Source organism: Pelecanus crispus, chromosome 2, assembly GCF_030463565.1.
Source record: "Pelecanus crispus isolate bPelCri1 chromosome 2, bPelCri1.pri, whole genome shotgun sequence".
NCBI lineage: Eukaryota > Metazoa > Chordata > Aves > Pelecaniformes > Pelecanidae > Pelecanus > Pelecanus crispus.
Genome location: NC_134644.1, coordinates 1,401,780 through 1,414,305, shown reverse-complemented (window position 1 = coordinate 1,414,305; position 12,526 = coordinate 1,401,780). Strand labels below are relative to the sequence as shown.

Below are 12,526 nucleotides of genomic sequence, written 5' to 3'. Positions count from 1 at the left end.
CCCTGAGTGTACCCCGACAAGACGCCCGCGGTGTCCCCCCCGGCGGGGGACAAGGTGGGTCAGGAAAAACCCTCCAGGCCGTGACGCAGCGGAGCTGGCTGCCAGGAGAGGCTTTGGGGACGGATTAGTGGCCATCTGGCCACCGCTGGTCCTTGCCATGTCCTTTCCAGCCCCACTGCTGCGGGCCGCGGCCCTACTCCCGCTGCTCCGGCAACCCACGGGCCGCCGCGGTGCTGGGTTTTGCCGGAGAGCAGCTGGGAAGCTGCTGAGTCACGGGCTCGGGGCTGCTCCTGGCACCGGCATCGCGGCAAGGCCGGCTTTGGCCTCGCTGCGTGCCCGGGGTGCCGGCCAGCACCCCAGCGTGCCGGGTGCCAGCCTCCCTCTGTGCCCAGCAGCAGGCACCGGGTACCGGCACCGGGTACCGGCACCGGGCCCTGTCCGTGCTCCCCGAGGCTGTGCCTCAGTTTCCCCGCAGCGTCTGCCCCTTCCCGCGGCACAGGGGTTACCCGGGGGCCTGGTGCCGCGTCCCCGGTTGGGACGGGGGGGTCCTGGGGTGCTCGGTCCCTGCCGGGCATCTCCTTCCCTCCTCCCAAGGAGCCGTCCGTCCATCCGTCTGTCCAGGGTCTCCCCATCGCCAGCCCCGAATGGGGGTACCCCCCCGTCGCCTCCCCAAAAACGTTACCAGGAAACCATCCCCATCCTCCTCACCGTCACCATGGAGACGAGAGGAGGAGAAGGGCCGTTCTCATGGCGACCGCGCCGGCACCCATCCTGCCCGCCCGGTACCCGGGCGCTGGGCGATGCCCCGCGGGGACGCGCAGGGTGGGGACGGCGCCGTGGCCCCCCCCAAACCCACAGCGTCACCGCTCCTTTTCGGGGGGCTCCCCCTCACCCCAGCACACCGCTGGGTGCTCGGCAGCCCCCCCCCCCTTTTTTTTTTTTTGGGGGGGTGGTGCAGAATCCCACCTCCCTCCCTGTTCTCATTAATCCGGGGGAAACTGAGGGGTGGGGGGGTCCCCCCCTTGCGCCCGCTCCGGAGCTGATGCAAGCGGCGCTGGGGTGGGCCCTTCCCTCCCCTCCCACCGCCGCAGTGCCTGGCACACACCCCGCTCTCGCCCGGAGATTAAAAAAAAAAAAAAAATTAAAAAAAAAAAAACAAATCGGAGAGAAAGAAAAGGCAGGAGGGAAAAAAAAAAAAAAAATAGGGAAAAAAAAAAAAAATCCTGCTGACATCATCTGGGATGACGGGGCTGATCCCGCTGCCGGCCCCCCCGCCGGAGCCCCACTAATGCTCCGCTTCTCCCGGCGCAGCCGCCTTCGTCGCCCGGCTCACGCCAAGGGTGCTGGCGGCTGAGCGGGGTGGGTGGCAGGCGGCCGCCCAGGCCGGCCGGCCGGGCTCTGGCATCGCCATGCCCGGAGAATCGGTGAAAACCGAAGGGTTGGGGGGATTGGAGAAGGAAACGGGAATGCCGGAGGGATCGGAGGCAGGTGAGGCCGAGGGGAGGCCGCGGGGAGAGGGGATGCGCGGTGGAGGGTGGAAGGATGGAGGGATGCGGGATGGAGGATGGAAGGATGCGGGATGCAGGGATGCGGGACGCAGGGATGCAGGACGCAGGGATGCGGGACACAGGGATAGAGGATGGAAGGATGCGGGATGGAACAGGAGGGCTGGAAGGATGCGGGATGGAGGACGCAGGGCCGGCCGCGGCGGCAGCTCTCGGCACCCGGCACCACCGGGGAGCGCCGGTACCGGTTCCCCCGGGGCGATGCGGGAGGTGACTTTGGGGACACGGTTTTGGGGACCCCCCCCCCATGTCCCCACCACCCCTCAGCAGCCCCTCGGGTTGTGCCCCCCGCGCCAGCAGGCCCTGGGGGGTGTGGGTGCCCCGGTGGGGGGGGTCTGGGTGCCCGGAGGGGGGTCTGGGTGCCCCTGGGGGGGGCTCACCCCCCCCCCCCAGCCCCATCCTGGCCCCCCCAGGACCAGCGAGTGGGGAAACTGAGGCACGGGGCGGTGCGGAGCCGCGGGCCAAGGTCACCCTGCCCGGGACGCAGGGACGCACTGGGGTGGGGGGGGTCCCCCCTGCTGCCGCCCACCCCCTGTGCCTCAGTTTCCCCTCTGCTGGGGTTCGGAGGGGTGCGGGGGCTGCGGTTCACCCAAAAAAAGGGGGTGAGGGTTTGAGCAGTGGGTGGGTGGGGGTCGTAGGGTCCCTGCGCCAGGTGGGAGCTGGGGGGGGACCCCAAACCCCCCCCCCGGGCTGGGAACAGGGCGGGAAGGGCAGAGTTAAGGGGGTCCCAGCACCCCCCCGTAGGGCAGTGCCAGCCCCCCCAAACTGTCTGGGGGGGGGACACAGCCCCAGGGACCCCCTGGGCAGCCACCCCCCGACTTTAACCCTTTAAGAGCCCCCCCCAGTTCCCAGGGACGACCCCCGGAATGACCCCCCCCCCCAACCCTTGGGGGGGGGCACCTTCCCCCCCGCCTCCTAAATACCCAGGTGAGGCCCCTCCCCTTCCCAGCAGCCTCTGCGGCCTCGCCCCGCCCCCCCCACCCCCCACCCCCCACCCCATAAAGCCCCCGGGGGGGCGATGGGGCTGTGCTGGGTTGGGTGCTGGAGCTGGGTCCCTGCTGCTTCTGCCCCATGGACCTGCCCCTGGGGGCCCCAGGTAATGTGGGGGGGCTGCTCCCCCATCCTGCCCCCCCTCCCTGAGGGGGTTTTGGGGTGTCTGTGAGGTGGGGAGGGGGCTGCACCCACCCCCTGGCTTGGGAAATGGGGGGGCTGAGGACCCCCAAACTCAGTGCATGGGTGGGTGCAGAGTGCATTGCAGTGGAGGTGCTGGGGGGGGGGGGGGGGGGCTGGGCTCTGTTTGGGGGGTGTGGGGGTCCCCCTTGCTTGGGGACACCCAGGTCGGGATCCCCCCTTAATGCAGCTGCACCCCAAGGGTCCCCAGAGAGGGGCTGGAGATGGGGGGGGCCTGTTGGTGTTGTCCCCCCCCAGTGTCACCTAAACCCTGCAGTGACCCCCCTGGGTGCTTTGGGTGGGGGTCACCCTGTTCCCCCACCCTTGGAGGGGGGGGGGGGACACCAGCCTGGCTGGGTGCCCCCTGCCAGGGCAGCACCCTACCTGTGCCCCCCCCATCATGGGGTGATTTGGGGGGGGCCATGGCACTGAGGGGGGGGGGGGTCTCCCCTCTCTCCGCAGCCCCCCCGCCGGCCACGAGCCCCCCGCCGATGCCGGCCAAGGAGGAGGCTCGCCCGCAGCCCGAGGGGGCCAGCTGCGACCCGGGGCCCCCCGCCGCCGCCCCCGCCGGCGAGGCCTGCCGGCCCCCCCTGCCCGCGGACCCCCTGGACACCCGCATCGTCATGGGGGAGGAGACGCGCTCCCCCGAAGCCCCCGAGCTCCGGGGGGAGCCCCCCGCGCCCGCCGTGCCTTGCCCCTTCCCCGCGCCCACCAAAGACCCCCTGCACCGCCAAGGAGCCGAGCCCCCCCCGGGCAGACCCCCCGCCGCCGCCCTGGACCCCGATCTCTTCTTCACGGCCCCCTCCACCCCGATTCGGGCCGGGGGGGCCCGGCTGCTGCCGCCCCCCGCCGAGGAGCAGACGGACGGGGAGAGCGAGGGGCTCTGCTCCCCCCCAACCTCCCCATCCGGTTCCTACATGACGGCCGAGGGGGGCAGCTGGGGCTCCTCCGGCACCGCTAGCACCTCCCCGTCCTGCTCCCCCAACCTGGTTGCCGAAGCTGAGGCCGAAGGCCTGGCGGAGGCCGAAGAAGCCATGGCGGCGCTGCCCACCTGCCTGGAACACCCCCCTGCCTTCACCCCACCATCTCCTGAGGAGGATGAGGAAGATGAACCCTTCGCCCCGCCGGGGGATGATGATGATGATGAGGATGATGATGATGGGCAGACGCCGGAGGAGGATGAGGAGGAGGAGGAGTGGGATGTGTCCGGGGGCGAGGGGCTGCCCGGCGCCGGCTTGATCCCGGCCGCGCTGCTGCCTTTCCGCGGCAGCCTGCTCTTCCAGGCTGAGGCGGTGGAGATCGCCCCGCTGCCCGCCGGCACGGCCCCCCTGCACCTCTCCGGCGAGGAGGAGGATGAAGAGGAAGAAGAAGAAGAGGAGGAAGAGGGTGGCAGCACCTCAGCCTCCTTCCTGCGCTCGCTGTCCGAGACCTCCATCACCGAGGGGGTGGACGAGTCCTTCGCCTTCCGCGACGACACCTCCGCCTCCTCCGACTCGGCCGCCTATGATGGCGAGGAGGACGAGCGGCTCTACGGCACCGAGCGCCACGCCATGGGGGCCGAGGCGGGGTCCGCCGGCACGGCCACCGCTCCCCCCGGCACCGACGCCTCGGGGGACGGCGGCATCGAGCTCCACCTTCACGCCGGGACAGCCCCGGCGGGCTCTCCCTCACCGGAGGGGTCCCCCCGGCACCGCCGCGGCGAGGAGCCGGTGAGCGTGGCGCCCGGCGTGGAGGATGCCGGTGAGGAAGACCTCGGCGACGAGTGGATGGAACCGGGGACGCGGGAGCGGGATGGCAGCGAGACCCCCCCGGCACCCTCTGGAGAAGGCGGCGTGGAGCAGGATGGTGAGACCTTCCTCACCTCCTCCTCTTCCTCCTCGGAGCTGGAGGAGGCCTCAGCCCTGGAGCCCGATGTCCTGTGGGAGCTGGACCCCGTCCCGGGGGGGTGTCACCCGCCGGAGCCCCCCCAGCTCCCAGAGGAGACGGCGGCCATGGCAGGCGCCGAGGAGGAGCCAGCGGCAAAGGTTGATTCCGGCATGGCAGCGCCGGGAAAGCGGCCTGGCACAGAGCCGGCAGCGAGCGGCAGCGTCCTGCAGCCCCCGGGCCTCTGCTCCGGGGAGCCCAGGGACCCCCAAACCGATGGGATGGGGGGGGACGATGACGCGGCAGCGGCCAACGGGGAGCCCCAGGGCGGCCCTGGGAGTGACGGTGACGATGATGGTGACAGCGACCGTGAGCTTGGCATTGTGAGAGCGGGGAGCGCCGAGCTGGCAGCCACTGATGGCCACGATGAGCTGGACATGGTGGCCACTGAGCCTGACCTGGTGCCATCGGTGACGCCCAGCCCACCAGATGAGCCAGACACTGTGGCCAGCGGCCTGCTGCCATTGGTGGCACCCAGTGTACTGGATGAGCTGGACACTGTGGCCACCGACCTGGTGCCATTGACAACGCCCAGCCCGCCGAATGAGCCAGACACCGTGGCTACTGACCTGGTGCCATCGGTGACACCCAGCCCACCAGATGAGCCAGACACCACAGCCACTGACCTGGTGCCATCGGTGACGCCCAGCCCACCGGCCACTGTGGCTACTGGCCTGGTGCCATCAGCGATGCCCAGCCCGCCAGATGAGCCAGACACCGTGGCTACTGACCGGGTGCCATCGGTGACGCCCAGCCCACCAGATGAGCCAGACACCACAGCCAACAACCTGGTGCCATCGGTGACACCCAGTGCACCGGCCACTGTGGCTACTGACCTGGTGCCATCGGCAACGCCCAGCCTGCCAGATGAGCCAGACACCGTGGCTACTGACCTGGTGCCATCGGTGATGCCCAGCCCACTGGACACCATGGCCACTGACCTGGTGCCATCAGTGACACCCAGCCCGCCAGATGAGCTGGACACTGTGGCCACTGACCTGGTGCCATTGGTGGCACCCAGTGTGCTCAATGAGCCAGACGCCATGGCCACTGACCTGGTGCCACTGGTGACACCCAGCCTGCCGGATGAGCCAGACACCACAGCCACCGACCTGGTGCCATCAGTGACACCCAGCCCACCAGCCACGGTGGCTACCGACCTCGTGCCCTTGGTGACACCCAGTGTGCTGGATGAGCCAGACACCGTGGCTACTGACCGGGTGCCATCGGTGACGCCCAGCCCGCTGGACGCTGTGGCTACTGACCTGGTGCCATCGGTGATGCCCAGCCCACTGGACGCCATGGCTACTGACCTGGTGCCATCGGTGATGCCCAGTGTGCCAGATGAGCCGGACACCACAGCCACCGACCTGGTGCCACCAGTGACACCCAGCCTGCTGGATGAGCCAGACACCGCAGCCATTGACCTGGTGACGCCCAACCTACCGGATGAGCTGGACACTGCGGCCACCGATCTGGTGCCATCGGTGACACCCAGCCCACCCAACGAGCCGGACACTGCGGCCACCGATCTGGTGCCATCGGTGACGCCCAGCCCACCCAACGAGCCGGACACTGCGGCCACCGATCTGGTGCCATCGGTGACGCCCAGCCCACCCAACGAGCCGGACACTGCGGCCACCGATCTGGTGCCATCGGTGACGCCCAGCCCACCCAACGAGCCGGACACTGCGGCCACCGATCTGGTGCCATCGGTGACGCCCAGCCCACCCAACGAGCCGGACACTGCGGCCACCGATCTGGTGCCATCGGTGACGCCCAGCCCACCCAACGAGCCAGACGCTGTGGCTACTGACTTTGTGCCATCAGTGACGCCCAGCCCACCAGATGAGCCAGATGCCGTGGCCACCGACCTGGTGCCATTGGCAGCACCCAGTGCACTGGATGAGCCGGACACTGCGGCTACCAACTTGGTGCCATCAGTGACACCCAGTCTGCCGGATGAGCCGGACACTGCAGCCACTGACCTGGTGCCATCGGTGACGCCCAGCCTGCCGGACACTGTGGCCACCGACCTGCTGCCATCAGTGGCACCTGGTGTACTGGACGAGCCGGCCACCACGGCCACCAACCTGCTGCCATCGCTGACACCCAGCGTGCCGGATGAGCCAGCCACCGACCTGGTGCCATCGCTGACACCCAGCGTGCCGGATGAGCCGGCCACCGCGGCCACCGACCTGGTGCCATCGCTGACACCCAGCGTGCCGGATGAGCCGGCCACCGCGGCCACCGACCTGGTGCCATCGCTGACACCCAGCGTGCCGGATGAGCTGGCCACTGCAGCCACCGACCTGGTGCCATTGGTGACACCGAGCCCCCCGGACGAGCTGGACACCGCAGCCACGGACCCTGACCTAGCGCCGTTGGTGACGCCCAGCCCACCGGACGGCGTCGCGGCACCGTCCCCCCCCGCCACAGGACGCGTCCCCCTGCGATGCCGGCGAGGAGCTGGCGGACGGGGCGGCCTCGGCCGGCGAGTCCCCGGAGCCCCCGGCCACCGCGTGTCCCACGGGGCAGGGGACGCCGGCGCGTCCCGCCGGGGCCCTCGGCGAAGCCCCTGAGGAGTGGGACGCTGCCACTGCCTCCTCCGAGGAATCGTCCCCGGAGCTGCTGGAGACTTCCCGCTCCCGCACCGACTCCAGCTTCTTCACGGCCCCCGAGGACAGCGCCGGCGAGGCCGCCGTCCCCCGCAGACCCCCGTCCTCCGAGGAGGAGGAAGAGGAGGCCGCCGGTCGCTGCCTGGCCCTCTGCCTGCCCGCCTCTCCCCCCGCCATCCCCCCGTTGATTTTCACCGCCTCGGAGCGGGAGGTGTACGTGGGGGTCCCCCCGGCCCCCCTCGAACTGCTCCAACCACCCGGTGCCTTTTCGGAGAGCGGGGCGGCCTGGCAACGCCGGGAGGACCGGCAGCGGGTCACCGCCATGTTACGGGGCTCCTTTGGGGACCTGCCGGCCCCCCGCCTCCTCCCCAGGCCCCCGGAGCCCCCCGAGGTGCCGGGAGAGCCCCTGGAGAGCCCCCCCGGTGATGGGGGGACGGAGGAGCCCCCGAGCCAGACTGCTGGGGAAACCGATGCCAAAGTCCCGGGGGAGGGCGGCCCCCCGAGCCCCCCTGGTGAGCCCCCGGCCCCCCCCCGAGCAGCAGGAGGAAGAGGAGGTGATGGCGGGGGCCGAATCCAGCCCCCAGCCCGCTGCAGGTGCTGGGGATGCTCAGCCGGAGCCCCCCCCGGAGCCGGCTGGGGAAGCAGCACCCCAAACCCCCCCCAAGCCCCCCAGCCCGCCGCCGGCCCCCTGCCCCGCGCTCCCCAAACTCAGCCAAGTGCCTCCTCTCGCCGCCGCGCCGTTGCCGGCGTCGCCGTGCCCGGATCCGGCCCGCGGCCCCCAGGACACCTCAGGGCTCCCCGCCGGCGAGGAGCGTCCGTCTGTCCTGCCGCCCTCCAGGAAGCACCTCGAGGGTAAGAGACCCCCCCTCAAGGGGCACCCACCCGTCACCGTAGGGCTGGGGTGGGCATCACCCACTGGTGGGGTGCTGGGGGTCCCCTTTGGGGGGTCCTGGGGTGGGTGATGGGGGCAAATGGGCTGGGGTTGACCCCATGGAGGGGATTTTTGGGGGGGCACCACCAGCTCAGCCCCGTTACCCACCATGGGGTCTTGTGTGGGACCAGGGTGGGCATCACTGGGTACCAGCCATGGTGGGGTGCTGGGGGTCCCCTTTTGGGGGTCCCAGGGTGGGTGATGGAGGTGAGCGGGCTGGGTTCAACCCCACAGAGGGGATTTTGGGTCCCAGGGTGGGCAATGGGGGTGAGCGGGCTGGGTTCAACCCCAGGGAGGGGATTTTGGGGGGCACTATCAGCTCAGCCCACCCCTTTGTCTGCCATGGGGTCCTGTGTGAGACCAGGGTGGGCATCACCCACTGGTGGGGTGCTGGGGGTCCCAGGGTGTGCGATGGGGGCAAGCAGGCTGGGTTCAACCCCCCGGAGGGGATTTTGGGTCCCAGGGTGGGTGATGGGGGGCAAGTGGGCTGGGTTTGATCCCATGGAGGGGATTTTGGGAGGCCCTACCAGCTCAGTCCCCCCTTGGCACCATGGGATCTCATGTGGGACCAGGGTGGGCATCACCCACTGGTGGGGTGCTGGGGGTCCCCTTTGGGGGGTCCTGCGGTGGGCAATGGGGGTGAGTGGGCTGGGTTCAACCCCACAGAAGGGATTTTGGGGGGCACCACCAGCTCAGCGCCCCCCCTTTCCCACCATGGGGTCTTGTGTGGGACCAGGGTGGGCATCACCCACTGGTGGGGTGCTGGGGGTCCCCTTTTGGGGGGTCCCAGCGTGGGTGATGGGGGTGAGCAGGCTGGGTTCAACCCCCCGGAGGGGATTTTGGGTTCTAGGGTAGGTGACGGGCATGAGCAGACTGGGTTCAACCCCAGGGAGGGGATTTTGGGGGCCACCATCACCTCAGCCCCCCCCATTGCCCACCATGGGGTCTTGTGTGGGACCAGGGTGGGCATTGCTGGGTGCCAGCCATGGTGGGGTGCTGGGGGTCCCCTTTTGGGGGCTCCTGGGGTGGGTGTTGGGGGTGAACAGGCTGGGTTCAACCCCAGGGAGGGGATTTTAGGGGGCACCACCAGCTCAGCCTCCCCTTTGCCCCCCATGGGGTCTCACATGGGACCAGGGTGGGCATCACCCACTGGTGGGGTGCTGGGGGTCCCCTTTAGGGGGGGGTCCCAGTGTTGGTGATGGGGGTGAGTGGGCGGGGTTCAACCCCAGGGAGGGGATTTTGGGGGCCACCATCAGCTCAGCACCCCCCTTGCCCACCATGGGATCTTGTGTGGGGCCAGGGTGGGCATTGCTGGGTACCAGCCATGGTGGGGTGCTGGGGGTCCCCTTTGGGGGGTCCCGGGGTGGGGAGACTGGGTTTGACCCCAGGGAGGGGATTTTGGGGGCCACCATCAGCTCAGCCCCCCCCCTTTGCTCCCCATGGGGTCTCACATGGGACCAGGGTGGGCATCACCCACTGGTGGGGTGCTGGGGGTCCCAGGGTGGATGAAGGGGGCGAGCAGGCTGGGTGCAACCCCCCGGGGATGATTTTGGGGGTCCCCATCAGCTCACACCCTCCCCTCACCCCCCGCAGTCCCCCAGCCCTCCCCACGCAAGGAGAAGGAGGCCCGGGGCAGGCAGGCAGGGATGGGCAGCGCGGGCAGCCGGGGGCCCCCCCGGGGGTCCCTGCAGTCGGAGTCGAGCTCCTCCAGCGAGGCGGAGGCTCCGTACCCCTGCCCCGAAATCCAGCGCCTGCGGGAAGCCGCCGGCATCGCCCTGCGCCAGGACAAGCAGCCCCCGGCCCCTCGCCGCTGCGAGGCCAACCATAAAGGTGAGGGATGAGGTGGGGGGGGGTCCTTGTGGGGGGTCCCCCCCACCGTGGTGGTTTTTTTGGAGGGGTGCCCGTCTCCATCCCACCCCTCTGCTTGGCCGCAGGGTCCTGTAACGAGTCGGAGAGCAACGATGAGTCCATCCCCGAGCTGGAGGAGCCTGAGGGCTCGGAGCCACCGCCGGCCCAGAGCCAGGTAGGGGTTGGGGTTTTTCTGGGGGGACAGGGGGCCATGGGGACCCCCCTGGGGGTGGCGGGGCCGGGGGCTGCCCTCACCCACTGATTTCTGGCAGGCGCAGCTCACCCACTCGCTGGGCACCGGGGAGGAGACGGTCAGCAAGGCGAAGCAGAGCCGGAGCGAGAAGAAGGCCAGGAAGGTGGGAGGGGAACCCCCCCCAATGGGGCTGGGGGTCCCCCAATGGGGCTGGGGGTCTCCTGTGGGGCTGGGGGTCCCCCAATGGGGCTGGGGTCCCTGTCCCAGCATTGGGGGGGGGTAAGATGGGCTGCAGGGGGATTAGCCCTGGGCATGGGGAGAGCCCTGGGGTGTTGGGGGGCAGGTCCCCACTTTTGGGGGGCTCTGGGTGATGCTGGGGTGTCTCAGTGCTGGGGTGGGGGGGTGATGTGGGGTCCCCCATTTTGGGGGGGGCTCAACCTGGCTGTGCTGGGGGACAACAATGTCCCAACTGGTTTTGCTGCGGTCCCAGAGGTTTTGGGGTGGTGTTGGGGAGCTGGAGCCCCCCGCTTTTGGCTGCTTTGGGTGTTGTGGTGGCAAAAAGGGGGGCACGGGGTCACCCCTGCCTGTGTCCCCAGGCCATGTCCAAGCTGGGGCTGCGGCAGATCCACGGCGTCACCCGCATCACCATCCGCAAGTCCAAGAACATCCTCTTCGTCATCACCAAACCCGACGTCTTCAAGAGCCCCGCGTCCGACATCTACATCGTCTTCGGGGAAGCCAAGGTGATGGGGGAGGGGGATCTGGGGTGAGGTTGGGGGTCCCATCCTTGGGGCCAGCGGCTTTTGGGGCCGGGCGGGTGACCCCCACGTCCCCGCAGATCGAGGACCTGTCGCAGCAAGTGCACAAAGCGGCGGCGGAGAAGTTCAAGGTGCCGATGGAGCACTCGCCCCTCATCACGGAGACGGCCCCCACCCTCACCATCAAGGAGGAGAGCGAGGAGGAGGAGGAGGTGGGTGCTGGGGAGGAGAGGGGACCCCCCCCGCCGCGTCCCGGGGGCGCGGGTGGGATGGGGTTGGTGCCTTTTTGGGGGGGGGTGGGGGGGTGGTGACGGCCATGTCCCCCCCGCCCCATCTCGCAGGTGGACGAGACGGGGCTGGAGGTGAGGGACATCGAGCTGGTGATGGCCCAGGCCAACGTCTCGCGCCCCAAAGCCGTGCGGGCGCTTCGGCACAACAACAACGACATCGTCAACGCCATCATGGTGAGTGGCTGCGAACGGGGTGGGGGTGGGGGGGGCACACGGGACCCCCTGGCCCTCTCCCCGCCCGAATTAGGGGTGCAAACCCCCGCCGGGGTGGTCCCTGATGCTCTGCTCTCTCCCGCAGGAGCTGACCATGTAGCGGCCGGCGGCGTCCCGGCCCCCCTGTATAGATGCACAGTTACTCCCCCCGCCGCCATCCTTCCTCCAGACCCCCCCATCCTCCTCTTCCTCGTCCGTAACGCTCAATAAACGGCCTCATGTATCACTTGGATCGCACACCGCCTCCGCTTACGGTGATTTTGGGGGGTCGCGGCTCCCCCAGCCCCGTATCTCGGAGGGGTCCCGTCTCGGGGGGTGTTTGGGGGGGCTCAGGGCACCCCGTTCCCGGCAGTGGGATGGGATGCGGGGGCTGCAAGCGGGTGCCATCGAGGCCACCGTGGTGGGACGCAGGGTGCCCAAGTCCCAAACCCGCGGGGGCTTTGCCCCCTTGTTGCTAATTTGGAGGCGCGTAACGAAGCCGGGCTTTGGCGAAGCCCGAGGGAGGTGAGCGAGGGCTTTATCAAGGAGACAAACCAGCGTTGGGTGCAGAATTATATTTACCTGTAACCAATACTCCGTACAGAAAGCGTAACACGCACAGCCTCCCCCCGGGACCACCGCAGCCGCCCTGCGCCGAGTCCCCCGGGGCCACCAGGGCCGGCGATGGGGAAACGGAGGCGGCAGAAACCCCCGCGGCCGCTGCCGGAACGCTACAAGAGGGTTAATTCCAGAATTAAGCTCCATTTCCCACTGAAGTATTAAAAAAAAAAGAAAAACCCACTGCGAGCTGTTACAGGTTTTGTTTTATAGCTCTCCGTATACAATCACGTCAAAAATCGGGCGCTGCTTTTTCTTTTCCCAAATTTTAAGTCTTCAGTGACTTAAACATCCACATGTGCAATGGGTTTTTAATCTCTAACTGCATAACAAGGCACTAAGGAATGGCCCCCCGTGGCCTCCTGGGCTTTAAGAAAAGGAGGAAAATCTCCGTTCCCTGATTCCCAAGGATCCTGGAGC

The 12,526-nt window shown here is 69.0% G+C and overlaps 1 protein-coding gene across 1 annotated transcript; it reads left to right on the top strand.

The window, feature by feature from the left end:
- Positions 1 to 1,409: 1,409 nt before the first annotated feature.
- On the top strand, positions 1,410 to 11,609 carry LOC142593065 (uncharacterized). The gene is given in 13 exon segments (XM_075706518.1): positions 1,410 to 1,488; positions 3,198 to 4,746; positions 4,822 to 5,101; positions 5,150 to 7,090; positions 7,125 to 7,808; positions 7,810 to 8,128; positions 9,801 to 10,037; positions 10,142 to 10,230; positions 10,328 to 10,411; positions 10,845 to 10,991; positions 11,087 to 11,218; positions 11,348 to 11,470; positions 11,595 to 11,609. Coding segments are annotated over 13 exon segments (5,679 nt in total).
- Positions 11,610 to 12,526: the final 917 nt, after the last annotated feature.